This window comes from Homarus americanus, unplaced genomic scaffold (genome assembly GCF_018991925.1).
Source record: "Homarus americanus isolate GMGI-L3 unplaced genomic scaffold, GMGI_Hamer_2.0 scaffold13495, whole genome shotgun sequence".
Lineage (NCBI taxonomy): Eukaryota > Metazoa > Arthropoda > Malacostraca > Decapoda > Nephropidae > Homarus > Homarus americanus.
Window position 1 is genome coordinate 1,384,077 of NW_024727075.1, and position 25,350 is coordinate 1,409,426.

Here is a 25,350-nt window from a genome sequence, read left to right on the forward strand (position 1 = left end):
TAAATATCCCGGTAGATCAACTCCAGCTCGATAGACCGCATTCAGCTCGGTAGACCGCATAATAAAATAAAACCAAAATGCTTTTGTTGGCACTGGAGCAGGTTCAGATACATTCAGGAGCCGGTGCTGCCCAGCACCTGCCACTGCGTGACAGACGTGACCGATCGCCCAAGCGGCTAAGAAGGATAACAAAAAATATCAGAATAAAATATTACGGTAACAATATATTATGGATACAGTGTATTATTATTATTTTATTTTAAGCTGAGGTTTGCGATTTTTATTTTTCAAACTGAAGAATCCTGTAGCAAATACTGTTTCATACCTGTGCAGTATTGCCAGTCGCCAACACGTGTTGTTTGTATACACTGTTGTCATGACAACTATTGCTCAGTGCCACATCTTAAAATTTTGGTCATAACGAAAGTGAACACACTCACGATGCTTTATTTTTTAACTATCAAGTGATAATACAAAGTACTAAGTTTGAAAAAAAAAATTGCACATATCTTAAATTTGTTAGTGGATATGATTCAATAATGTAAAAACAACAAGTGGTGGCAACATTGCAGGAATACCTGAGTTGAGGCTCTTGACGTACGGAGTTTGTGTGACTCGAGTGGTTGGATCTTTGCTCCTCCTCATTCACTTGTTAACTTATCGGTATGTGCTCATATAATTACATGATTCCAAGTTAAGTGATTGGGTTTATTTTTGTAAGTTATATTGATATCTTAGAAATCATTGGGTAAAAAGCCTTGTTTGGTCTCCATAGAATTTTTAGGTTATTAACTACAGTATTGGTTTTATAAAGAAAAGTCTCATAATTAAGTCATAGTTCATTTGTGCCGTGTTGCAAAGACTTTCACTTGACCTGTTTACTGTACATGGTTCATATCAAAATAAATTAGGTCATGGGTAAGACTTAAAGAAAGTACTGGGGAGTAATAGGATTCCTCTCATTAAACTTTAGAATAATTATTTTTCATTTGTATGATCTTTACTGATGTGTTAAATGTGAAGTAAAGTTGGCCAACCATTATTACCTTCGATGTAGATATACAGTATAATTATACAATACTGTACAGTGTTTAATGAAGACCATCCCCTAATGGGTACAGGAGAAGACTGTAAAGATTTGTTTTAGGTTGAGCATGGAATTTCATATTTCTATTTATATAGGGATAAAGATCACAAAAAAAGAAAAATACTTTATTCTATTAAATTTCCTGTGCAAATTTATATTTTTCAAGTATTTTAACCGAAAAGACCTCCCCACTTACCAACAATATTGGTTGTTCTAAGTAGGCAGAGCTTTAAAGTTGAGGGAAAATGTGGGTGTAAAATACTGAAAAGAACACCAAGCAAACCTTTGAAAACCTTACTCGACTGACTAGTGCCCTCCGAGATGTTTATAAACTTAAATTAGGTCACCCTTTCCCTGTCTGTAGTATAAGCCAGGCAGTTGCAGGCATTTTCATCTCTGGTTAACTGAGGTGCCATAGTGCAGGCATCAGTCTTGTGGCTCTCTTTTGGACATTTTCAATCAACTCACAATCTCTAACATATCTCAGGGACCAGTCGGGGTGACAGTACAGTACTCCAGACGGGGAAGCACCTCACTCTTGAAGATCATTATGAGAGAAGGACCATCTAGATAACTGAAAGAACTTCTTATACTTTTTACTTTTATCCTCTCCACCACTGATCGGCTCGTTAGCCGATTGGGCGATCAATCACATCTGTTACGCACTGTTGGCAAGTACTGGGCATGTGCCGGCTCCTGAATGTACCTGAACCTGCTCCAGTGTTGGTCAAGTCTGGTCTTGAAAGAGCTTCCACTCGAGTTCACAACTCTCACTCAGAAAAAATTTGCCCTCACAGTTTTCTAGACCTGCGGCTTCTTCAGTCTTGAGCTGTGACCCCTTGTGGGACGAGCGTCTGCCAGTTCCAAGTGAGGACACTCGACTGAGTAGTGCCCCCTGAGATGCTTATACACCTCAGTTAGGTAACCCCTTGCCTGTCTGTAGTATAAGCTAGGCAAATTCAGGCGCTCCAATATCTCAGGGTAGTTGAGGTGCCAAAGCACAGGCACCAGTCTGGTGGCCCTCCTTTGAACATTTTCAACCAACTGACAGTTCCTAGTATATCTCGGGGACCAGGCGGGGTGACAGTACTCCAGATGGGGAAGCACTTCACTCTTAAAGATCGTTACGAGGGACGGACCATCTAGATATCTGAACGACCTTCTTATAAGACATAATAATTTATTTGCCCGATTTTATGGATTGGTCAGTGCTTCATTAGTACCTCCTGTAAGGAGAGCACACTTATTAGTCATTTTTTTTCTGATCTTATCTGTGTACAGGTTCCAACAATATGCACAATATACAGTACAGTGTTGCAACAGGATGCTATTTATATACAGTATCATATTTTCTTTTTAATCTGTCTTTCAGATTTAGCTAAGTAGTGTAACATTTATTGCCAAAAAATATTTTCATGTGTACAAATTTTGTAAAGCAAATTATTTCATAAACAAATGTAGTCACATGTACTCAATCAAAAAGTATCTTTACAGTTTTGTATTAGAAATATGACAGAACGGACATAGGATTTTGACAACAGGAGTCACAGTGTACATTTAGAAATTCATTGGACCCAGCTGTAAAGATGATTTTTAAGTTGTGTGTACATAGCTTGAAATTAAGTCTGTTTTCTCTTGATTGTGAGTGAGAAAATTTATGTACAGTACTGTATTGTAATCAATATTTTCAGAATATTTGAGCATTTATGGATACTCGACTGATATGTTGCTGTGACTAAGTGGGGGGACCTTCAACTGATGGTTAGTCATGGAGTCTGCAGATGTACGCAAGAATTTCATTTTGACCACAACTGGTATGTACTGTACAGTAGTTAATTAGCATTTTCTATTATCTGGGTAACTGAGGTGCCGTAGTGCAGGCACCAGTTTGGTGGCCCTCCTTTGGACATTTTTGATCAACTAACAGTCTCTAGCATATCTTGGGGGATCAGACGGGGTGACAGCAGGGACTGGTTAAGGCTTACGCCAAGTATGCCATGGAGTAGGGCTCCCCCAGATTTGGGGGCCCCCCTCCCCCAATCAGGGCCTGGTTATAGTGATCTTTCTTACTAATGGGTAGGATTAAAATCTGTATGAGGTCATGCCTTTCAGACAATAAATTAAGCAATTTTTGTATTCTTTCAACAGTTTGATCTCACACAATCATTAAATTTCAAAGAAGTTGTGAATATCTTTGCAACAATGAAGTCAAGGAAGTAAACTTTGGTGTCAGTGTTTGAGTTCTATAACCTTGTACTTCTTTTGTGAAATATTTGCAACTCTGCATAAAGTTATTATTACAGTATATGCATTAAGTGAAGTAACTTTTGTCATCTTGTGCTGAACTACAAATAATATATCAGAAGAAAACTATCTTGTAAATGTACTTGTATAAGTTCTATACCCCTGTATTTCAATTTCAATATTATTCTAAACTAATAATTTATTTTTATAAAGTATTTGTTATCATGATTAGAGCTATTATAATACTGTGTTCACATTAAGTGTACTAATTTTATCGTCTTGTGCTGAATTATAAATAAAGAAATGCTTCTAGTAGACTAATTCCAATCATATTTTAATTTACTGAGACCGAAAGAAAATATAGAGTTGATAATGAATAGGGCCCTCCTAACCTTAACCAGGCCCTGGGTGACAGTACTCCAGACGTGGAAGCACCTGTCTAATCCTAATTTCCATGAACTTTTAGGAAATGCTGTAATGGGTGGTGGTAATACAGTATTGTGTACAGCATTAGGATGCGTGCCTCTCATCATTGCATCTTGGGTTCAATCCCTGGGTCAATGTGACCCCCCAAAAAATTACAGGTCTTTTCCAGGTACTGCAGTGTCCTCCTGTATTAACTGGATGGTGGACAATGAAGGACAGATTTACCAGGAACAATGGGAGTATCAAACAAGTTACTGGCTTTGTTCCCCATCAATGCTGTAAATTATAATTAGAAAAAATGCATACAAATTATGTAAGAATATTAACTATTCTCTCTGAACATACTGCAGTGCTCAAGTGCTAATGCCATCACATGAGCATGCTAGTTGCACCAGAAAATTAGGTATGGAAAGTAATTGACAATAAGGGAATATTGTACGAGTATATAAAAATACTGTATCTTTAACACCTGATACTACAATGTAAAAGAATGCATTATACTGAACCTCTCAATTGCATTATACTGAACCTCACAGTCTCCAAGTTCTTGTGAGGTTGGAACAAAACAATGATAATGCTAAGTGGCAATGCCCAATATTGCTTTGCTGACCTCATTTGAAAATCATATTTTGAAATATATTTTCTAATATAACTTTTATTCTATTATTTAGTATAACGGTGGCTAAGTGCTAGATTGGAGAGTAAGAGAGTAGTGATTCTTAAAAACATCTGGAGCTAATCAGTTTGTTATAAAGTATATCAAGTCATATTAATGGTATGATAGTAATTACAGTTGTGACAGTTGAAGAGTGTACAGTACAGTATCTCTAACTAATATTATTTTGTGTGTTTTTAACATGAATTTATCCTATTTAATTTCATTGAAGTATAGAATATTCTCTAAGTTAGTTATCCATCAAGATTTTTTTGTATTTTTAAATGAAATATTGTTTTTTGTGCCTTTATTGGTGGGATTTTATTACATTTCTCCTCAAAAGAAAATCATACAGAAGGAAGTGAAATAATTTTTTTTCTGTCTCCTTCTTCACAGGAAATTACTTCGGTTTGTCCCTAACTGATCCTCTGCTCCTGGCACTTCAAGATGACCAAAGTGTTAACACTTTTCTGGACTCTGGCAACTGTCAGCTCCTCGGTGCCCACATGGTTCCTGATGAGGGTCGGGTTGTATTCAACACCAAGGTACTGTATTGATTAATCCTCAGACACTCCTTCTAGGTATGTGGTGTCATGCCATGATTTGTTGTATCATTATTTATGACACTGCATAAATAGTGTGATTGCTATTGTGAACTGATTACAATTGTAATGTTAGTTATCTGTAGATAATCATACGATTCATAATACTCTCAATAGTCCATAAAACATTACATTTTAGTGAGTCAATTTCAAAATGTTTTCTGCAATACACGTATCAGAGAAAACAAAGTTAAATGACACTTTGTTTATGTTAAGCCCTGAAGTATAAATTATTCATACCCCTAAATGTCTGGCAATAAGATATGCTGTATATACCAATGGATAAATGAGGCCTTCAAGATTATTTGAGTACAGAATATGTTGAACACCTTAATTGTCTGTGACTATTGTGTAAAGTGAGCAGATCTGAGACTCCAACTAATCAAGCTTCACGAATTTGTGTCCTTGCCTTAATGTAATATTTTGTCAAAATTTAATTGCATTTACTGTATGTATCCTGTGAGTATCACAGAATGTCATGAATACACTGAATGTTCTGAAATGTTGCAGTTGACAAAACTTGACAAAGCAATTAATCATTTGAGATTTCATTTGAAAAATTCAATGGCCATGGGGCCTAAAACTAAATCCAATCTGTGTTTTGTAACTGGCTTATTGTGAACCAGTAAGAGCTCAGATATTGATTAGATTATAAATGCTATACTTAAGCAATGAATGTAGACCCTAAGCAATGCTACTTGTCGTAGAACGATGTGTTTCCAAGATGGATAAACTGTCTGTAAAATCCAGACCGTGTAATCTCTATCTGCTATACACTTGGAGCGCAGTGCCAGAATCTCACTTCTCAACCTGCATTCCCCGTTTCTACTAGGTATATGCCTCGAGTCAAACATTGATCATTGTATTGTCTTGATGTGATGTAGTTAACATTTGTCTGAATATTCGAGTAGTCCTGCTAAAGTAAGGGAACATCTTGTCATGTTTAACATTGTCTTATGCCATTCATTTCTTTCCAAAAGAATTATTTTAAGTATTTGTTTACACTGATTTCTCAATGTGCATTCCCCGTATCTACCAGGTCCTGCACTGTGTGTGTGTGTAGAATGGACGCTATTTTCAGAGGAAGCAAAGTGAGGGACACGATGTCCAATTCCATCTGAGAACTGCGTTGAGGCTCCTGTGTTCAGCAGAGCATGAACCATGGTGCATCTCTGTGTGTGTGTGTGTGTGTGTGTCATGATGGACAGGTTATAAGTATTGTATCAGAATCAGGTATAGTACTAAGACTGAATAAATTAATACAATCATGATCTCTGTTTGTTATGGATGCTTAGTGAATCTTCTATGATGACGGTTGATGTGTTGATGTTGGGCACGTCTTGTTGTTAGTGCTAGTTAATTAACAGTTTTATCTATAGGCAAGGTGATTAATGGTGCTATAATTAATCGTCCAATTGTGAGTGTTACTTAAAGGTGCTTCTAGTGATCACTATATACTTGAGTCACTGTAATAGAATATTGCCAATGAGCTGTTATCCTTCTACTCAAGTTTTATGACAGTTAATTGAAGATGGTTTATTTTTCTGATGACAGAGTAAGACCAAATAGTGTTTTTATTTTTGTACAAGTGTTAAATAGCATTGATGGTTCAAGATGTTAAAAATAACAAAACTTGCTTTTAATAAACAGTAAATATGTATAATCTTGGTATCACTCTTCATTCCTTCTCATATTGGAATGCTTTTAAGTAGAGGAGCATCTGTATGCCCACAGAACAAAACATAAGACAAAATATTGAGAGAAATAATATATGGCAGTATAATTAATAATAATAATAATTTATCACTTTACATTTGTTCATTAATGTACAAGTACCTGTATTTTATGTGAAAATAATGTTAATGATTGCTTTTATTTCTGACAGGTTGACTCCACGTTGAAAAAGGACAAGCTGCTCGTGTTCTTCAAGGTGAAGCCTGATGTAATAACTGGCGACAACCTTGCTGATGTATTTGTGTCCTCTATGATTGACTCGCCCGTTTCCTCCCTCTACCACTCCCTTCAAAAACTGTATGCACCAATATTGTTAAAGGTAAAGTTTAAGCCAAGAGTATTAATCTGTTTACACTGTGAATTGATAAGAACTGAAGTATACTTTGCATTGTTTTTTAATGGAGGCTACAATGAAGTGTGTAATAATAATAATAATAATAATAATTAACGGTTTATTGAAAGAGCTTGGCAGCCAGAAGGCTGAAAATATACAGTTACATATTTGGGGAATGGGTTACGAATTACAAATAATATACAAGTACATAAGTGACACAAATAAGACATATAGTAACTTAGATGGGGATCAGCTCAAACTACAGTTCATTTCAACATAGTGACAGTGTAGGGAGCAGTGTTTACTGGGAGTGAATACACTGATTTATTACATGTTATTGATAATTTTTACAATGGTTGGGACTGGGCTGTTCTTATAGCGATCAGTTCGTGCACGTATGGGCTGGATGCGGTTGTGGTGTCGAACAGCAATTCTCGGACAGGGGATCTCAGGTGGTAGTAGGGGCCGGTGTCGGGGATGGTGTAGAAGCTTCTTACCAAATTTGCAGATGAGGCCGTGGTGATGGTCAGTGAGAGTCGAAAGGGTCAGTGTGTTGAGCGCTTCTTGATATGTGGAGTAGGAAGGGGAGAGAATAATCTTGCATGCCCTCTTTTGCACTTTTTCTAGGTGTTTACGTTGTGTGGCATTTAGGGAGGAAGACCAGGTGGGGGAGGCATAGGTGAGCTTGGGAAGTATGAATGTTGTGTATACACTGAGGAGCTCGTGTGCGGGAACTCCGAGGGACTTGAGTCGGCGGAGGAGGTGGAGACGGAAACTGGAGGATTTGACAACTTCACTGACGTGTGGTTTCCAATTTAGTTTGTTGTCTATGGTGACGCCGAGGAGCTTCGTGGAATCTACAACCTGGAGTGTGTTCGGACCTAGGGTAATGGAAGGAGGTGGGACAATGTCGGAGGAGAGGTTGATGTGCATAACCATGGTCTTGGTATGGTTGATGGTGACATGGTTGTTGGTGGCCCAGTTTTGGAGACTGTTCAATAAATCCTGAAGGGCGGTATAGTTGGGAGCAGAATTGTTGACGCTGATCCCAATGGTGGAGTCGTCGACATATTTCCAGCGAGCAGGGGTTTCTCTTAGGGCATCATTGATGAGCATAAGGAAGCAGAGTGGTCCCATCTTGGTGCCTTGGGGGACGCCACAGGTGAGTGACTGAAAGGTGGAGACAGCCCCTCGGAAGCGTACAGCTTGGCGTCGGTCACTGAGGAAGTCTGTAAGCCATGGTATGAGATTTCTCCGAAGCCCGAGGTCAATAGCTTTGTTTATGATTATATTGTGGTCGACTAGGTCGAACGCTTTAGTGAAATCAATGAAGGCGACAGCTACAGACGTTTTTCGTTTCTCGAGATGGCGGTATATGTAATCGAGAAAGCTGACAAGACAGTGAGTGGTGGAGGAAGTTTTCATGTTGCCAAATTGCTGAGGGTCTACGACTCCTGCAATATCAGCATAAGCCCAGTCAAACACAAAACTTTCACAGATTAGGCTGGGTATTGGGGTGATTGCAATAGGTCGTAGCTGATTTAAGGATTGTGGGCTGGTTGACTTGGGCACTGGTGATACATAAGAGGTCTTCCAGTCAGCTGGGCATCTGGCTTGACTGAGAGAAGCATTGATGATGGAGCAGAGGGGTTTAGCAAGCTCCGGGGAGAACTCCTTGAATAGTTTCATTGGTAAGTCAATGGGGGTGGTAGAGCGTTTTAATTTTAGTTTGTCCAGGCGTTTTGCTACGTCAAATTCTTCTACTAAGTCAGTGGGAAGGGGGGCTGGTAGGTAAGCAGGGAGAGTGGTTGTGTCAAGCCGTGGGAGCGTCTGGCATATAGTAGCGAAATGGTTATTTGTTTGCTCAGCTGCGTCAACATTAGTGAGATGGCTGAGGAAGGGGAGGGGATGTGTCATATTGTTTAGTCCACAGAGTTCTTTAAGCTTACCATACCATTGACTGATGTTGGTCTGCTTCAGGTGTTGTAATTTGGTTGGGTAGTGGGACTTCTTTGCAGTGCGTATTTCGCGGATGACTCTGTTGCGAAGTGACCTGTAGCGGATGTGGTCATTGAGATGAAAGGCTCTGTCTCTCTGTTGCATAAGTCTTTTGATCCGAGGTGTGATCCAGGGCAAGTCAGCTGGGTGAGATCTGACGGACTTCTCGGGGAAGAAGTGGTGGTGAGCTTCGGTGGTGGTGTTGGTATAATTTATCCATTTGGTTTCCACGTCATCCACGCTGAGTACTTCAGTCCAGGGATAGTGAACTATCCACTGTCCAAAGAGGCGTACTGCAGAGTCAGTAATCGGCCTGTAGGTCTTGATGTAGGGTCTCTGTACTTGAGTGGGAGTGGCAGCAGGGGACCAGAGCACTGATAAGTGTGTGCTACACCCAATAGGAGGCAGTGGTTGAGGAGGTTGGTACTGGTCCGCTAAGTCAGTTAAGATAAGGTCAAGGGTGTTTTGACCGTGTGTGGGGAAGCTCACAACTTGTGATAGTGATAGCTGGTCCTGGATATCAGTGGTGTCAATTTCATTTAAATCCCCACATAATACTAACTTGGCACATGGGTACCTAACTCTGAGGTGGTCTGAGGTGGTGATGAGATGATTGATAAGAGTGTCTCTGGTGGGTGATCGAGGCGGATGGTATGCTACACAGATTATAATGGAGGCAGTGTTGCGTGGGTGTGCCCGCACGTGTGCGTGTGTGTGTGTGTGTGTGTGTGTGTGTGTGTGTGTGTGTGTGTGTGTGTGTGTGCGTGCATGCGTGCGTGCGTGTCTTGTGTGTGTGTTATGTGTATCATGATGGAGAAAACTTACTTCTGCCTCTGTAATGTGTGAGAAACAAACTTGAAGTTGAGGTGACAATAAAGTAATGGGATTACAGCTCCTCCCCGAATTATGACCTACTCGACTTACGACCACCCGGACATACAACCGCCTCAGTCATACCAAAATTTTGTCAAATTACGTATTTTCGAGTCCCAACGTCAGTGATTGCGCTGTGTACTGACAAAAAAAGATTTTGTAATTCACTTTAAATTGGCTGGCAAGCTTAAAAGTGAGAGTTTTGTGGTGCTGAGAAGAAAAAGAGACACCCATTTTAGATTTTCTATGTATTATTTAAGCATTTTCGACTTACGACCATTTCGACTTACGACCTGGATTTGGGTCCCTAACCCCGTCGTAAGTCGGGGAGGAGCTGTAATTATAGAAAATGTGGGAGTATAATGCAAGAAACAAGCGAGTGTGAGTGTTTTATGCTGAATATACTTACAATACTGAAATCTTCTACAGGTACCTCTTCTGGTTATTTATTGTACTCATTAAAAATTAATGATTTTCAGTGTTTATCTTGCTTTTTACCCAACCTGTCTCCTTCATTTACTGGCTTTTACTGTTAAGTTTTTCTGTTGTATTGTCACAGTTTCTTGACTAGTTATAGTAACAATTCTTATTCTTAACAGGATTCTGAATGGAGTGGTACATTAGATCCTAAGCTTCAGTCTCTGCTAACAGAGTTATCAGATGGCCTGGGAAGCCTTCTTCGAAAACAAGATCCAAATGTGTCGAGTGAATTTGGTCATGCATCCACAAGATTAGCAGGTGAGAATGTTAACTTGCTTACTTTTACACCTTCATCATTTGTCAGATTTTGATCCAATTGGACAGCTCCACAGTTTTTGGACTTTTGACTCTTAGCATGTTTGAGTTCCTTTAATTTACCAGAACAGGTACTTGACTTTGTGTCATTGCAGGTTTAGCATAGACTATAAGTTACACTCAGTGTTGTCACAACATTTATTGGTGGATTATTCCATAATTTTACAACTCTTCACCCAAAAAAAATTTAGTTTCGCAGTATTCTTTGTTCATAGTTTCATAAATTCGAGAATGTCTATTCATTTTCTTGTAAGTGGTGTGCCCTTACCCATCATTTAAGGTTAATTTCATCTCGACACCACAATCCCTCCACCATTAGTGCTGCTCATGACTACTCTCTTACACACACACACACACACACTGACACTCACTTTTTCTCTGTGCATAAAATTTATTTTGAAATTTAGTGAATATAAAGTACTAAGCCCAGGTAATTCCTGATAATGTGTAATTCGTTTTATGCATGGCAGGGATCTTGAGCTTCAAGGACGAAACTGACTACTGGGCCGACACTGCCAACAATCCTATGAGCCGTGAGGAAAAAGAAATGGCGCAGAGTTTTTACCATTGTCTTGAACCAGTCTCCAAAGAATTCAGGTGAGTACAGTAAGTCCTCGCTTAACGTCGTGGTTACGTTCTTGAAAAACACAGCGTTAACAGAAACAACGTAAACAGAATCAATTTTCCCCATAAGAAATAGATAAAATACGCTAGTTATGTTCCCCAGCCTCTCTCTGCCCCATAAAATACATTACATATAGGTAAATTCAATGGAATTTTTATAGAAAATATATGGAAAGGGAGCGTTGTGGGTCAGCAGAGGCAGCCGGGCTAGTTGCTAGGCGAGGCTTGAAGGCAGCCAAGTGTAAAGCAGCCAGCATCTATGCAAATGGTGCCGCTGGTGGCTGGCTGTGTTAAACTTCAATTTAGCTCTTCCTTAATTCTTTTTATCTGCATATTTTCTTTTAGATAGTATTTAATTTGTTTTTAATGTGTTGGGTAGTAAATTATAGTAGCTGTGTACTATTTATCATTAGTTAGGTAGTTTTTTCTTGTTTATGAGCCGATTTCGTAGTTTTGGGGGTGTGATATTGGGGTATTTTTGTCATTGGGAACTGAACCCTATTTTTCCCATTTTTCAATTCAAGATATGAAAATTCTCCTGATAAACAGCTTTTTGGAACCTAGCCCATTCGTAACTAGAGATACCTGTACTGTACTGGTATTTATTAAGTTCTCTTACAGTGGGTTGGATGCTGTTGCCATGGTGGATGCTGAAGACATCTTGGAAAATGCTCAGAACTGTTTGGATGAATTGTGGAGGTTTGACTTCCCCCAGGCTCGTATGTCACACTTGTTGGGTGTCATAGCTAATCAACTGTCTCTCTATGTACAGGTATGTTTCATCATTCAGGTGTAATGTATTTTCTGATAGACACTCATTATTAGAGAGAAGATACATTTGTGTAAAAAAAAGAGTCCCCCAAAATGTTTTAAAATGCTACAAAACATGTTTTTTATTTATTTTTTTAGTGTAGTACAGTACATAATGATAATAAGTATAATTAAATAAACACTTTCTCTTACAACTCTACACCTTCATTAAACATAATTAACATATGAAATATAAGAATACAGAACAAATTTCCTTTGTTTAATTTTCCACATACTGTACTAGAGTATTACATGAGAGTAAACTGGCTGAGTTACTGTGTGCGTGATGGCAGTGTGAGTGATGAGTGTACAGTACTGTGCTTGTCTTAAGTTGAGTTTGAGGAGTATGTTGGAGGATGATAGTACATTAAAGCTTATTTGTAGACTTAATAACATTTCAAGGGTTAAAGAATAATTGAATAAATTTGAGAAATCAACTAAGCATAGTGTTAGTAAAAAATCTGCTTTATTTTAGCATATTTCATTATTTCAGTAATCTTTCTATTAGCCAGAATAATTGATGCATGTTCATTCTGAGTGAGAGAGATTTCCAGATATGGAGACAAATTTTCTCATCCTTGAAAAAAAATTGCATATCCCCGGAATTTTTCTGGGTACAGGTATCTCGTTTAGTGATCGCTCACATATTAATATTTTGGTTTAGCGATTTAAAATTTTTAACACCCTTTGTTATTAATGATTGTCAATTTTCGATTTAGCGATCTTCAACTCTCTGGGAAAAATTCGGGAGGGAAGTTGGAAAAACTGGGGATTCTGTGCTCCAAGTGCGCATCATTACAATAATACAGTAATAATTAAATGTATGTAACACATTGTGAGGCAAGATGATATGTAGATGATGTTCTGAAAGTGTAAGGGTTGCACTGGTAAATGAAGTAAAAACCCACATTGGAGAAATAAAAGATGAAATTTTGGATCTGGTATATTAGGACCCTCTTCAGCCAACTAACAGAGCAAAGCAAGGGAGAAAGACCTAGAACAAAGGAATCAGGTCACATGACATGTCTCCTGAGTTGGGGTAGAGTGGGGATGAGGGATAATCTTGATGACAGTACTGTATTCAGGAACAGATACGGGGCCCACTGACCTGATCCTGAATATTGTATTGTACTGTCATCAAGAAGATTATCCATAATCCCCTGCCATCCACTGTTTACTTTATATCCCTTTCATTTTTTTTGATGATTGCTTTTGTTAAATGACCCCCTCCCCCCTCCATGTTACAACATGTATATTTTCAGACTTTTGGTTGCTGCTCCTTTTTCAGTAAACCGTTATTATTACAGTATTTTCATTACACACACACACACACACACCGATAGATATAAAAATAGCACCATCCCATCTATTGTTAAAATAATAAACAACTCCTGATTTATGTACTGTACAGCCCTGTAAATGTATTCAATGCATATTATATCATTATGTCTAAATCAAATGTAAGTCTATATTTTCAGCCACCGGCTGCAACTCTATTAATAAACCTTTTATTATTATTATTATTATTACACACACCCACTTCAGTAGCAGTAGATAAAGAGGATTGACAATTAAGACAAGGTTTTAGTGGGGTAGGTAGTCATCTCTCTCGGCTAAATATATATTAAAATGTACTGTATTCATGCCTCCAAGAATGGTGAGATTGATAATATTTTTTTGTTTTGGAAATGACTTGATAAACACAAATTTGAATATGAGAAAGCATATCTTAGACCTTTATGACTTTTAGCATGAACTTCGCTGCATTTTTGTCAGTTATGTTGTAGAAATAGTGTAGAGGTGAACCAAATGGAAAACTAGGGCTTTTTCATGAGTTGCATAATGTACCTCAGTTGAACACATCTGTTACAGTATTAAGATTGAATGAATGAAAACAGATGGTAGGAAAAGTCTTTGTGATTGCTCTTGATTTTGACAAGCTTGCTTTATAATGGGAAGTACATGAAAGAATGAAAATTCTCTTTATATACATATAATTTTTCATTGTGTAAATTATGGATATTTTAATTATAACTTCAGAGCAAAGTTGGAGAAGAGGATATTTGGGGTGGACAGTACAATCAAGTGGAGAAAAGTCTTTCTGAAGGCATCTCCATCTGTGACCGCTGGGTTGACACCTGTCACAAACTTACTTCTATGTTTTGGAAAAGTGTGGCAGATCAGATGTGGGAAGGCAAACCATTCATTCCAGATTATTGCAAGAATGTTTCAAAACGCCTAAATGAGATACTTAGTCTACGCACCTTGCACAAACAACTAACAAGGCTGTTATCTCTTAGTGAACAGGAGGACCTCAAAACTGCAGAGGCCTTTAAACCATTTACAGGTTTAAAACCAGTACAGTACAATCCGTACACAGAGCCATTATGGCAGGCAGCAGTGCGGCAATTTGAAAATTCCTTGAAACCTGCAGAACAACGAATTGCTGGTAAGCTAAGAGCTCAGCTCCGAAATATGAATTCAAGTGCTTACCAGCTTATGCAAGAGTTTAAGCGATATAAGGAACTGATCAAACGAGACAGTATCCAAAAGGAACTTGTAGCTGAACGAGAAATGTTATTAAGTGAACTTAGCAGCTATGTCAGAGCAACTCAAGCAGACTTTAACAACACATCAGTCAATGGACCTAGGCGAATGACAAATGTTCCAGAGGTGGTCAGCAATATCTATTGGGTCAAACCTATTCATGCAAAGGTCCTGGATATTGGTAAGTGGTTACGACTGTGCCTGATGTTCTGAAACTTTTGAATTCTCCCTTTCTTAATACAGAACCCTAATTGTAATTCATCTGCACTGGTCAGCCTCCTATTACAGTACTGTACTGGTATCTCCTACTAATTACATCTGTACTATGTATTGTTGTCATAGACTTCCTTTATATAAAGTAGCTTGGTATGTAAACTCATTGAACACCCTACATCTTCAAGTGCAAAATTTCTAGTCATTGCTAACTACTCATGCATTTTACAGTACAGTAATAATTTAAGGCTTCCTCATTATTTTTTTTTTCACAGGTAAAACAGCAGATACCTTATTGATGGACTTGATTGGCTATGAGGAACTGAAGCGGAACATTGGTGAATTTTGTGTGGAGCTGGAGGAGTACCACAATGACCAGTTTAACTCATGGTCTCGAGAAATGCTACATATGATAGACACACAAGAACTTAGGTACCTTTATTACATTTTGTATTCAGTATGTTTTTAACCAAAGTATGCCCATATAACAGTACTGTATATGACCAGCTTCCAACCTCTCTTACTGGTCAGAGTGGCAGCCATAAAGATTTCCTTTAATGGCCTCCTCCTCATTAGTCTGTAACACATAATCAATGTACTACCACTGTTATGTAAAAATGAATATGAATTCAGTCAGTATGAAATCTGCAGATTATAGATAGGCAAGTTATGAATATAAGGATGTGCATGTGGAAACTTTTTCTTTCTATATCAGTCTTTTCCATTGTCTTGCACCACTCCCATACCATTTGTGCCTTTTCTTGAGGAGTAAAAATTATTCAGTACTGTAGATAGATAAATGACTTTCAATTTTAATAATTTTCACTGTTATTCTGTTATATGGATTATGTGTTCCTAATGCTGATGATTTTGTATTATTTCAGCCTGGCAACGGACTCACCTGTGTTGTCCTTCAGTAAAGGTAGACTTTTGCGAGTGAATTATAACCCACGTCTGGTGGGTCTGGTGAGGGAAGTTAGTCAACTCTCCATCCTGGGACATAATATTCATCCAAATATCATCAAAATGGCAAAGCTTGCCCAAAAATTTGTGAAGCAGGCCAAAGCCTTGGAGGAGGTAAGAATATTTTTTGAGGATTTCTAGCCCCTTGTCTCTTGGTACCTTATTGACCTTTCACACTGTTGAAGCCTGTACAAAACCTTCCCTTACTGTGCCTCCTCAAGAGAGAAACAAAGAAATAGAGATACTGTAGTGACGTCTATTTCCCATACATACTTGTCAATCCTTATCCACTTTATCAACTGTATTTCTGTGTTCTTATGCTTGCATTTTTTCTTTCAGTATAAATTTTCATACATTCTTCTTTGTTTACTCTTCCTTCATACCCAGATCATGTTCTTATTAAACTTCTTCATTCAACTGTACCTCTGTTTATCCTCATCCCAAGAGCCATATCCCATTTTTTAAATATCCATCATAGTTTTTTGCAGTTTTAATATATACTCAAAATATACTTTATGGGGTATTGTATAGTGTGACATTATTTTTGTATTCTTATCAATTATAAAGGCAAAATATATTTTCAGATCGCCAATTTCCACAACACAATAGGAGACCAGATGATCCCGTCGCAGAGGCCAATGATGCTGGAGGCAGCACTTGCGCTCTCAGGTCTGGTACAGGAGCAGACCACCATCACCTGGTCCAACACTGAGCAGCTAGATGCTTATATAGCCAAGCTTAAGATTGCCACAAAGAGACTGGCTCAAGAGAACAAACAACTGGCCCAGTGCCATCTCTTGATCAAAGAGAGGGTGAGTGCAATCATGGTCTGGTAGTACAGTATATAGGTAATTACAGTAATGATAGAGAGGTAGTTCACTAAACCCTTACAAATTTGACATCTTCAGTGCTCTAGGTTGATCGAATTAACCTGAAATATCAAATTATCCCAATTTATTGAAATTACCCCAGAAAAGAAAAATTAAGCCCGCATATATATTTAAAGGCATTTTACAGAGTGCCGTCACTGCCATGTAATGAAGTGAAGTGGGGAGTGGGAAAGTTAAGGTATCTAGGAGTCTTATACAAGTGGCCATGTCATTGTTTGAGGCTTTCAGGACCATTGTCTTTATTAACAATTAATCAGTTTGATTGCTAAGAAAGTTAATGAAAGATTTGTTATTACCAGGTATTGGCGCTCATGAACACAGATTTGTTGCGTCACCAGTCTAAGTGGAAGGAGTTACTGAAGGAGATGCGATCCATAATGCATCAGCTACAGGAAAAAGGCTTTGCTGACCAGAAATCTTGGTGCTCTCACTGGGATCGCCAGTTGTACAAGGCTTTGGAACATCAGTATCAGTTGGGTCTTGAAGCTCTCAACCAACACCTGCCAGAGTTGAAGGTGGAAATCACATTCAGGTGTGTGTAATGACACTGGCTTATTGTTATCTATTTGGAACCTCTGTATGAGAGTGTGTATATAAACAAATAATTAAGATGGGTGCTAGTTGGGTACCTCTCTTATAACCCCTCAGTAAAATATGGACTTAACGTTGATGTTTCATTCATTGAAGAACAATTTAAAGTATGATTGTTACGGTACTTGTCTTTGATATTATACTTGAAGTATTTTGTCTGGAATTGTTGTCTGTGTAAATTATTCTTGTCTTGTGGATAGTTACGTGACACACCAGCACACCTGATGCACTGCCATGCCTGACAGGTTCCTCTCTGTTTTCTAGAGTTATGCTGTGGATGCACACACTTGCACAGATAATTACACAGATGATACTGGTCATCTTACTCAACTGACCTGGTTGTATTGAGTAATAAGATAGCTAGGTAGTTATTGTATATGTGTAATTAAGTGTGATTCTCAACTTTTTATGGTATATTATTTGTAAATTAATGGCTTGCAGACAGCAGAGGCTTCAGTTTCTTCCGCCAATGGAAGAAATTCGCATGAAATATTATGGACAGTTGAAACGTTTCCTGGCCATCCCATTCCAATTTAAGGTATTGTGATTCTTTTAACCTTTCCTTCTACATAAAAATAACTAAGGGGCATTTGATTACCGGTAATTATTGAAAAGGTGTACTAATATGGAAATATACAAAGATTATTGTGTTGTTGAATGCTATCTGAAGTGTATTGTATTTGTATTTCATAGGGTGTTAATGAGGTGAATGAACATCCAGTGTTCCCAACCATTGTGGACCGTAATGCTCATCGCTTCTCACAGTTATTTCAACGAGCAGAAGAATTGTTTGAAAGACTAGAGAATATCAAAGAACGTTTTGCAGATTTATGTGCTCTTGGTTCTTGTGATGTGGAACAGCTGGTTGAGAAATATTGTAGAACCGCTGAAGACTGGGACCGGTAAGGATGTGCACATGATTCTAATGGTTTCTTTCTGGTTCACAACATAAAGACAATCTTATAAACATGAAGTTGGTGTAACCAAGTATTGTTCCCCAAATTGAAATGCTGTATCATTGATATTTGAATGTTAATAGTCACCTTGACTTTTGACACACCATCTGGGAACATAAACTTGTGTAAACTTCACTTTGAATTCCTCATATATCTCTCAACTGTATCCTTAGTCCTGGGTAATATGCAAGAAGTGTTATCGTGAGTGACCCTACCAAGCAGTGAAGGTCTTCTCCGGGTACTACAGGTTCTTCCTGTACTACCACCGGACAATAAAGATCCTAACAAAGTAACAGAGTATAGACCTGAATGGCTTGTAAGCTGATAAGTGGTGAATTGATAAAAATCAAAATCATAAAAGTGGTTCATTAATCTATTGGTAGATAAGAATAAAACTTTTTATGAAATATACTAATCCACTCATTTACATATGCTGTACAGTACATTAGCTATGTAGTCAGTCAGCTTGATACAAAATTATTTTATGCATGCCTGTATTCTACACTTGACCTTAACACTCAGTACACTTTACCTGTAACCTTAAGTCTTCCTCAGTTTTAAGATTATTCATGTTGGTACATAAATTATGACAGTGCTGTGATTGCCTTGGATTTTTTATACAGTACAGTATTGTTTTAATAATTCATATAAAATTTTTTACCTGAAATTTCTCTCTATCTTTCAGAAACTTCCGAGCATCAAAAGCAAAGGGTCAAGAGATTGGAAAATTACCAGGTACAGAGGAGAGGATAGACTGCTTCAGCATAAGTTTTCAACCTCTCAGAGTGGAGTTAGAGATAATGAATCGTCGTTACTGGGACATCCTTGTACAGTCACTTCATAATGCAATCATAAAAGATATCAACACCATTGAAAAGTTTACAGAGGATGCCATTGACGTGAGTGGTTATGTTATACAGTACTGTATCTTAAATTAAGATGCTTTTGGGTTTCTTGCAATTTTTACATTCATATGCATGGAAATAATACTAGCTAATGATGAAAGAAAACTTAGGAGTACATACTTTATAAAATTGCAGTATGATAGATACCATATACCTGTGGGTGTGTGTGTTACAAAAGCAAGGTGTGGAGGTGTTTGTGTTACTGTACAGAAGCACACTAGAAATACCCATTAACGAGTCTGATACGTGATATAACAGGGGTCTACTGTCTAAACAGGAGCAAAAAGTTGCTTTTAATGGCAAATATGTATAGTGAAATACTGTACTGCTAAGTGATCACAAGCTACTGTACTGTATATGTCTTTACTTCTCCCTCTTCATGGCCTGTTCTGCCATTAACAAGTGAATATTGTTTTCATGCTTGTTTGTTTTACAATACCAAAACTGCATTGGGTGTCGTAAAATTTGGTGAGCAGATTAAGTTTTTCAGTGGCCCTTCCACCTCTAAACCTTATTATTTTCCAATGTTCAATTTATTGACTAAATTCAATATCTTTAAGACATTTTATGATTCCTGTGCAGTACTGTAATTGTAAAATAAGTAAAACCTATAAATACAATGTACTGTACTGTATAAACAAAGAATGGAACAACTTCCAGAAAACCTTGCAGCATGTGGTATGAAATGGGCCTTGACAGAGTTCTTTTAATGGGAATTTGCTTTTGTCAATAAAATAATAAAACAATAATGATAATAATAATAATAATAATAATAACACTAATGATAATAATAATAATAATAATAATAATAATAACACTAATGATAATAATAATAATAATAATAATAATAATAATAATAATAATAATAATAATACAGTAATAATAAAGAACCATAAAGAAATGCAAAAATGAAAAAAGATCAATAGTGAGAAGCAATACCGTATATGTATGTTGAGTTATCAAAGTAAGAGAAACAATTGATACCCTGCAATTGTGTAAATGAGGCAGAAAGTCAGATCAGCAACCTGGGACTTGGTCACAATTTTTGTGATGCCATATAGCAGCAGGGTCTACCATTAGACAACACGTTATGCTTCCACTATCTTCCCAGGCGTTAGTACTATACCTCCCTGTTTGGTAGCTGCCTACTACCTACTACAAAGAGCTTTCAAGAATAGAGGAATAAATGTATATGAATTGCCAGCTGTGAAGGAATTGCCAATTATTTTTTCTTTTAGTTGCCTTCAGAAATTTTTACATTTTTGTTTTGTTTATATTCCTTCTTACTAATGATAATGAAGAATCAGAAAACAAATGTAATGTTCAGTACAGTATTTTCATGATGTATTGAAGCCATTTCATACTTTACAATGACAGGTTCTCAAGAGACAACCACAAACTGTAGAAGAGATTGCTAATGCAAGCAACAAGCATGCAGAATATGCAAAGCTAACTGAAGAAATGGTAGAGCTATTCAATGAAGCAGAACGCAAGAACAAGACTTTAGCCAGCTGGACGAAGGAGAGAGTGGAGCAGGTGTCCCGAGTCACCATGCAGTGGGATAATTTCAAGACCCTCATGGAGAATCATGAACAAATTGTTGCAAAACAGGTAGGCCAACTGTACTGTATGTAATGTTTTATATTTACTTATATCACACTTTGTGTATGAAGGTGGATAAAGGAATGCAGAATCCTTATGAATGGGTAGAAATGGCTTGAGAGTGTGGTTCCCCAATAGAGTAGAGAAAGATAGGAAATGGCTGAATTAAAGATTAATACCATACACATATATTCACACAGATGAACTAATATAATTAATTATCTACTTATTCATGTATAAGTGACTGTGGCTTAGTGGTAGAGCATTTGCAAAAATAATGTGTGTTTCATGCCGGCTGGAGGAATAGTATCCCTCCTTTAATGCTGAGTTAGGCTTCAAATTACATATGTGATGTTTTTTGGTAATCAGCATTTTTTGTAACTTTATTGACAAATATATGACCTCTAATTGACTTGTAAAATATTGGTGTGGGCATAAAACACCTTCATTGATAGTTTAGTTTGTTCAGAGATTTGTCGGAGTCATATGTCCTTTTGTGATGGCTACCTCAACATTTCTCCATCACAGATTGAAGCTATTAAAGGTAATCTGGAGAGCCAAACTAACAGCTTCAACAGTGAGGTAGAGAAGTTTGGAATGAGGTGGTTTCAGCTTCGTCCACAAGAGGATAAGGTGGATGGTGATGTTGACAATATGCAGGCAGCCATCTCTTTTATAGCAGAGAAACGCCTGGAGTGGAACCAGCTCATGGAGACACGAGACAGCTTGAGGCAAGTGACTTGTGTGCTAACAACAGAAATTTAACCTGTGAGATGAAAGTTGGCCATTCATAGTATGTGTGTCTGTCTGTTCTCCATCTGAAAATTTCAACCCATTCATTTCAGTTCCAAAAAATCTGCTTTTAGGTGTATAGGTCCTTAAGCATAATATTTTGGATGGTAGTGAGTATTTTCATGCTTCTTGTTTTGCATAAATAGATAGACAGAGTGATTATTATTGTGTTCATACCTTCCTTCACTGTTTTCATAAACCCTTTTTGAATGTGCATTAAGGATGGTGGATGAATTTCTTTAAGGCCAATGACTAACACTTATGGTGATGAGAAATGCAGAATTCCACAAGATAACTTGGTTACAAGAAGTTGTATTCCATTAATTAGTGTGGCATAACATAAATTAAATAACTAATGATTTTGTGCAAAATCTACAGAAATGTAGAAACTACAGTACTCGAGAAAAAACGCACACACATTGTCATGATCAATTTCTTAAAACAGTTAATCTGTTTCACTAGATTTAGTGTTGCACTCCTTTGTAGTGGGGTACCTTTCGTACGATACTATGCTTTAACAGGACCCCTGCTATGTGTAGCAGATACAATGGTAAAACTATGAAATGGAGGAAGTAAACAGATTACAGCAGATTAAGCAAATACTGCTGTATTTATTTTTTTAACAGCTGTTTAGTTCCATGTGTTTAAATTATTGAAACTACCATATTGTGGTGTAGGTTCTTGTCAAGGAATAAATTGAATCACTTTGTTTACAGAAAGGACTATGAGCACTTCAACATGGGGGAACCATTCTTTCCTGAAATCGATGGCATTGAAGCAGACTTAAATAAGCATGAACAAACTTGGGGCTTGTTTGATGAATTCAACACCAGCATGCAAGAATTTTCTGATGAAGAATGGATTGTTTTTCGAAGTAAAACATATAAATTTGAGGAGTTTTTAAACAATTGGGGTGAGTTGAAATGTACTGTGGAAAACCTTTTCTATCTATCAGTTATCATTCCTCCTCTCCCACTTTGTGAGGTGGATTGATGGATCCAGAAATCTCAAAGAAAGAGGGATAAGAGGGAAGAGTGATGTAAGACAGGAAAAGGCTAAGACATAGAGTAGAAAAAGAAAGATTGCTACCTTAGTAAACTTACTTTTCATAAAGTTATGACAGTTTGTTATCAAATAAATTTAGTAGTGCATGCTTGAATAGCAAGAATTAGTAAGTTAGATCATCAACACAGTTGGTAACTAGGGCTCTGGACCAGGGTATGGACCGGTCTTAGGGTCCTCAGGTAAAGCTGAATTCCCATAAACATTCCTGTAATTTGAATCATTCTTTTGTTCAACTAGAGGAGGCATGAATAATTTAGAACTGGTAATATTTTATGTATTATATTATAGCAGTTAGAGAGAGTGAATGGTGACATGATATTCTTACTTCTGGCCACTCTACTAGAGCAGGAAATGACTTCTTTGATTAAAAAAACTATTACACAAACCTGCTTTGTGTCTAGCAGGTTTGTGTATGTAGTTATTACCCGGATCAAGAAGTACATCACAGTATGTTGATATATTTTTTAGAACTATATTTAGCATATATAGTTTGTTTTGTATTCCAGGTGAAAAGCTGCGGTTATCTGGAGAAACAACTTCTGTGACTGTACGTCTTATTCATGAACTAGAAAAGTACAAAACAATAATTCCTGTATTGAAGTATGTACGTGGGGAAGTATTTTCGGAGAAGCACTGGATTGAGATGTACAGCCTGCTGGGGATACCCACTAATTTATCCGTTGATAAACTCACTTTTGGCCATTTTTTGAAGGTAAACAAAGTCTTAGCATATAGAAGCTTATTGTTAATGTTGGTAAAAACAATTTAACCCATTCCACACCACATGGCACAGCTGGCATGTGGGTGTAGCTGTGACGACAAAGTAGATATCAAATGGAGTTACTGGAATAGGTAGTGAGGAAGGGATTTTTCTATTTCTTAATGATATCCTTGTTTGAGTGAGTCTTGAAAAGAAGTTCAAATTATTTTCAGTGATAGAGAAAAGAATACAGTTTTGTCTCTATAATGGGATAATCTCACAAGTAGTAATTTATCAGAAATTTACACATTGTTATGAAGAATTTTCTGGCACACAAGCTTCTTATTATCTGATATATCTTCTTGTTGTTTTAGTCTTTTCCTTTAACTTTCTACACTTATCATCTACCACTTCCCCTGATCACACACTTATCATCTACCACTTCCCCTGATCACACACTTTTCATCTACCACTTCCCCTGATCATACACTTTTCATCTACCACTTCCCCTGATCATACACTTTTCATCTACCACTTCCCCTGATCATACACTTTTCATCTACCACTTCCCCTGATCATACACTTATCTTGCACCACTTCCTCTGATCATACACTTCTCATGTACCTCTTCCCCTGATCATACACTTATCTTGTAACACTTTCCCTGATCATACACTTATCTTGTACCACTTCCCCTGATCATATGCTTATATTGTACCACTTCTCTTGATCTTTAGTTTTGTCTCTGAATATTTCAGTAGCTCTTGATCCATCTTACATGATAGTGGGAGAACAGATAGTGTAGTAGAGAGAAATATTGTACAGGACCAGTATGTGGAAATTCATTCATTTGGTTATTCTTAAATTTTGACATGAATCATTATTGGAGAAATTTTAAATTCTTGTATAAAATAAACATTATGGTTTCTTCAAATTGAATGAGATAACAAATTCTTGGGTATAGGGGCCACATTCATGTGAAGCCTCATTTTCCACAACAACCAGCTTTGTACATACAACTAACGCTGTCAGCTCTGTATGTACCCAGACGACTAACACTGTCAGGTGTTTATTAACCCAGACATCTGAACTGGATGTACTCTATTATCTCATTAAGTCCATAATCTTATGCTCTTGTAGTTTTATAGTACAGTATATGTTTATTAAAAACCTTGCATAAAATATAATGTGAAATCACTGATTATAAAAAGAGGTTTTTAATAAATTGTCTTAATGAATTACCATAAAACTGTGTTATTTAATATACTGTAGTATCTCCTTTTAGATTTCTACATTTCAACAAAATGCTTTATTTCTCTAGGTGCGTGATGCACTACTACAACATAATGAAGCATTGAAGGAGATGAATTCCAAAGCTGCAGGTGAAATTGTAATCCGTCAAGCGTTGGGAGAGCTGGATGTGTGGGAAGTGGATGCTCGTTTCAATCTTGTTCCTCACATAGACTCGGCTGGCAACCAGATCATGCTCATCAAAGAGTGGAAGGACATCATTAACAAGGTGAGAAGATCGCTTTAACTTAGTCTTTATATTGGTTGAAAGTTAAGGTATCCTTAGGAAACTGACCTTAGCCATCACATAGCAGTAAATGGTGTTAATTTTTTAAAATTGTAAAACTGATTGATCGTATATACTGTAGATCCATCTTATGACGGTCAACACCTGCACCACCTATGAGGGCTATGTAAATTAAATAGTAATGATATCCTAATGTGTTTTGACAGGTTGGGGATCATCAGAGTCTGCTCCAGTCCCTGAAGGATTCAACATATTTTTCAGCATTTGCAGATCGTGCTCGAGTGTGGGAACAACGTCTAGCTGATCTGGATGAATATCTAACCAATCTAAATCAGATTCAGGTAAAGATTTCTACAGTTGAATATTTAAAGTTCATGTTCATAAGATTTTTTGTCTAATAATTTTAC

General features: G+C 37.3%; 1 protein-coding gene across 2 annotated transcripts in view; it reads left to right on the forward strand.

Moving 5' to 3' along the window:
* Positions 1–561: 561 nt before the first annotated feature.
* LOC121865771 (cytoplasmic dynein 2 heavy chain 1-like) overlaps positions 562–25,350 on the forward strand; it is a 91,608-nt gene continuing 66,819 nt past the window's right edge. For both annotated transcript variants that reach the window (XM_042365323.1, XM_042365324.1), the window contains exons 1-21: positions 562–663; positions 2,779–2,901; positions 4,809–4,957; positions 6,900–7,067; positions 10,553–10,691; positions 11,219–11,345; positions 11,994–12,144; positions 14,223–14,910; positions 15,218–15,374; positions 15,827–16,019; positions 16,490–16,717; positions 17,095–17,327; positions 17,828–17,924; positions 18,080–18,288; positions 19,028–19,241; positions 20,625–20,858; positions 21,378–21,580; positions 22,358–22,554; positions 23,213–23,418; positions 24,728–24,925; positions 25,150–25,284. In XM_042365323.1, the coding sequence (XP_042221257.1) occupies positions 2,856–2,901; positions 4,809–4,957; positions 6,900–7,067; positions 10,553–10,691; positions 11,219–11,345; positions 11,994–12,144; positions 14,223–14,910; positions 15,218–15,374; positions 15,827–16,019; positions 16,490–16,717; positions 17,095–17,327; positions 17,828–17,924; positions 18,080–18,288; positions 19,028–19,241; positions 20,625–20,858; positions 21,378–21,580; positions 22,358–22,554; positions 23,213–23,418; positions 24,728–24,925; positions 25,150–25,284 (3,972 nt within the window). In that variant the 5' untranslated portion in view covers positions 562–663; positions 2,779–2,855. The remainder of the gene's footprint in view (positions 664–2,778; positions 2,902–4,808; positions 4,958–6,899; positions 7,068–10,552; positions 10,692–11,218; positions 11,346–11,993; positions 12,145–14,222; positions 14,911–15,217; positions 15,375–15,826; positions 16,020–16,489; positions 16,718–17,094; positions 17,328–17,827; positions 17,925–18,079; positions 18,289–19,027; positions 19,242–20,624; positions 20,859–21,377; positions 21,581–22,357; positions 22,555–23,212; positions 23,419–24,727; positions 24,926–25,149; positions 25,285–25,350) is intronic.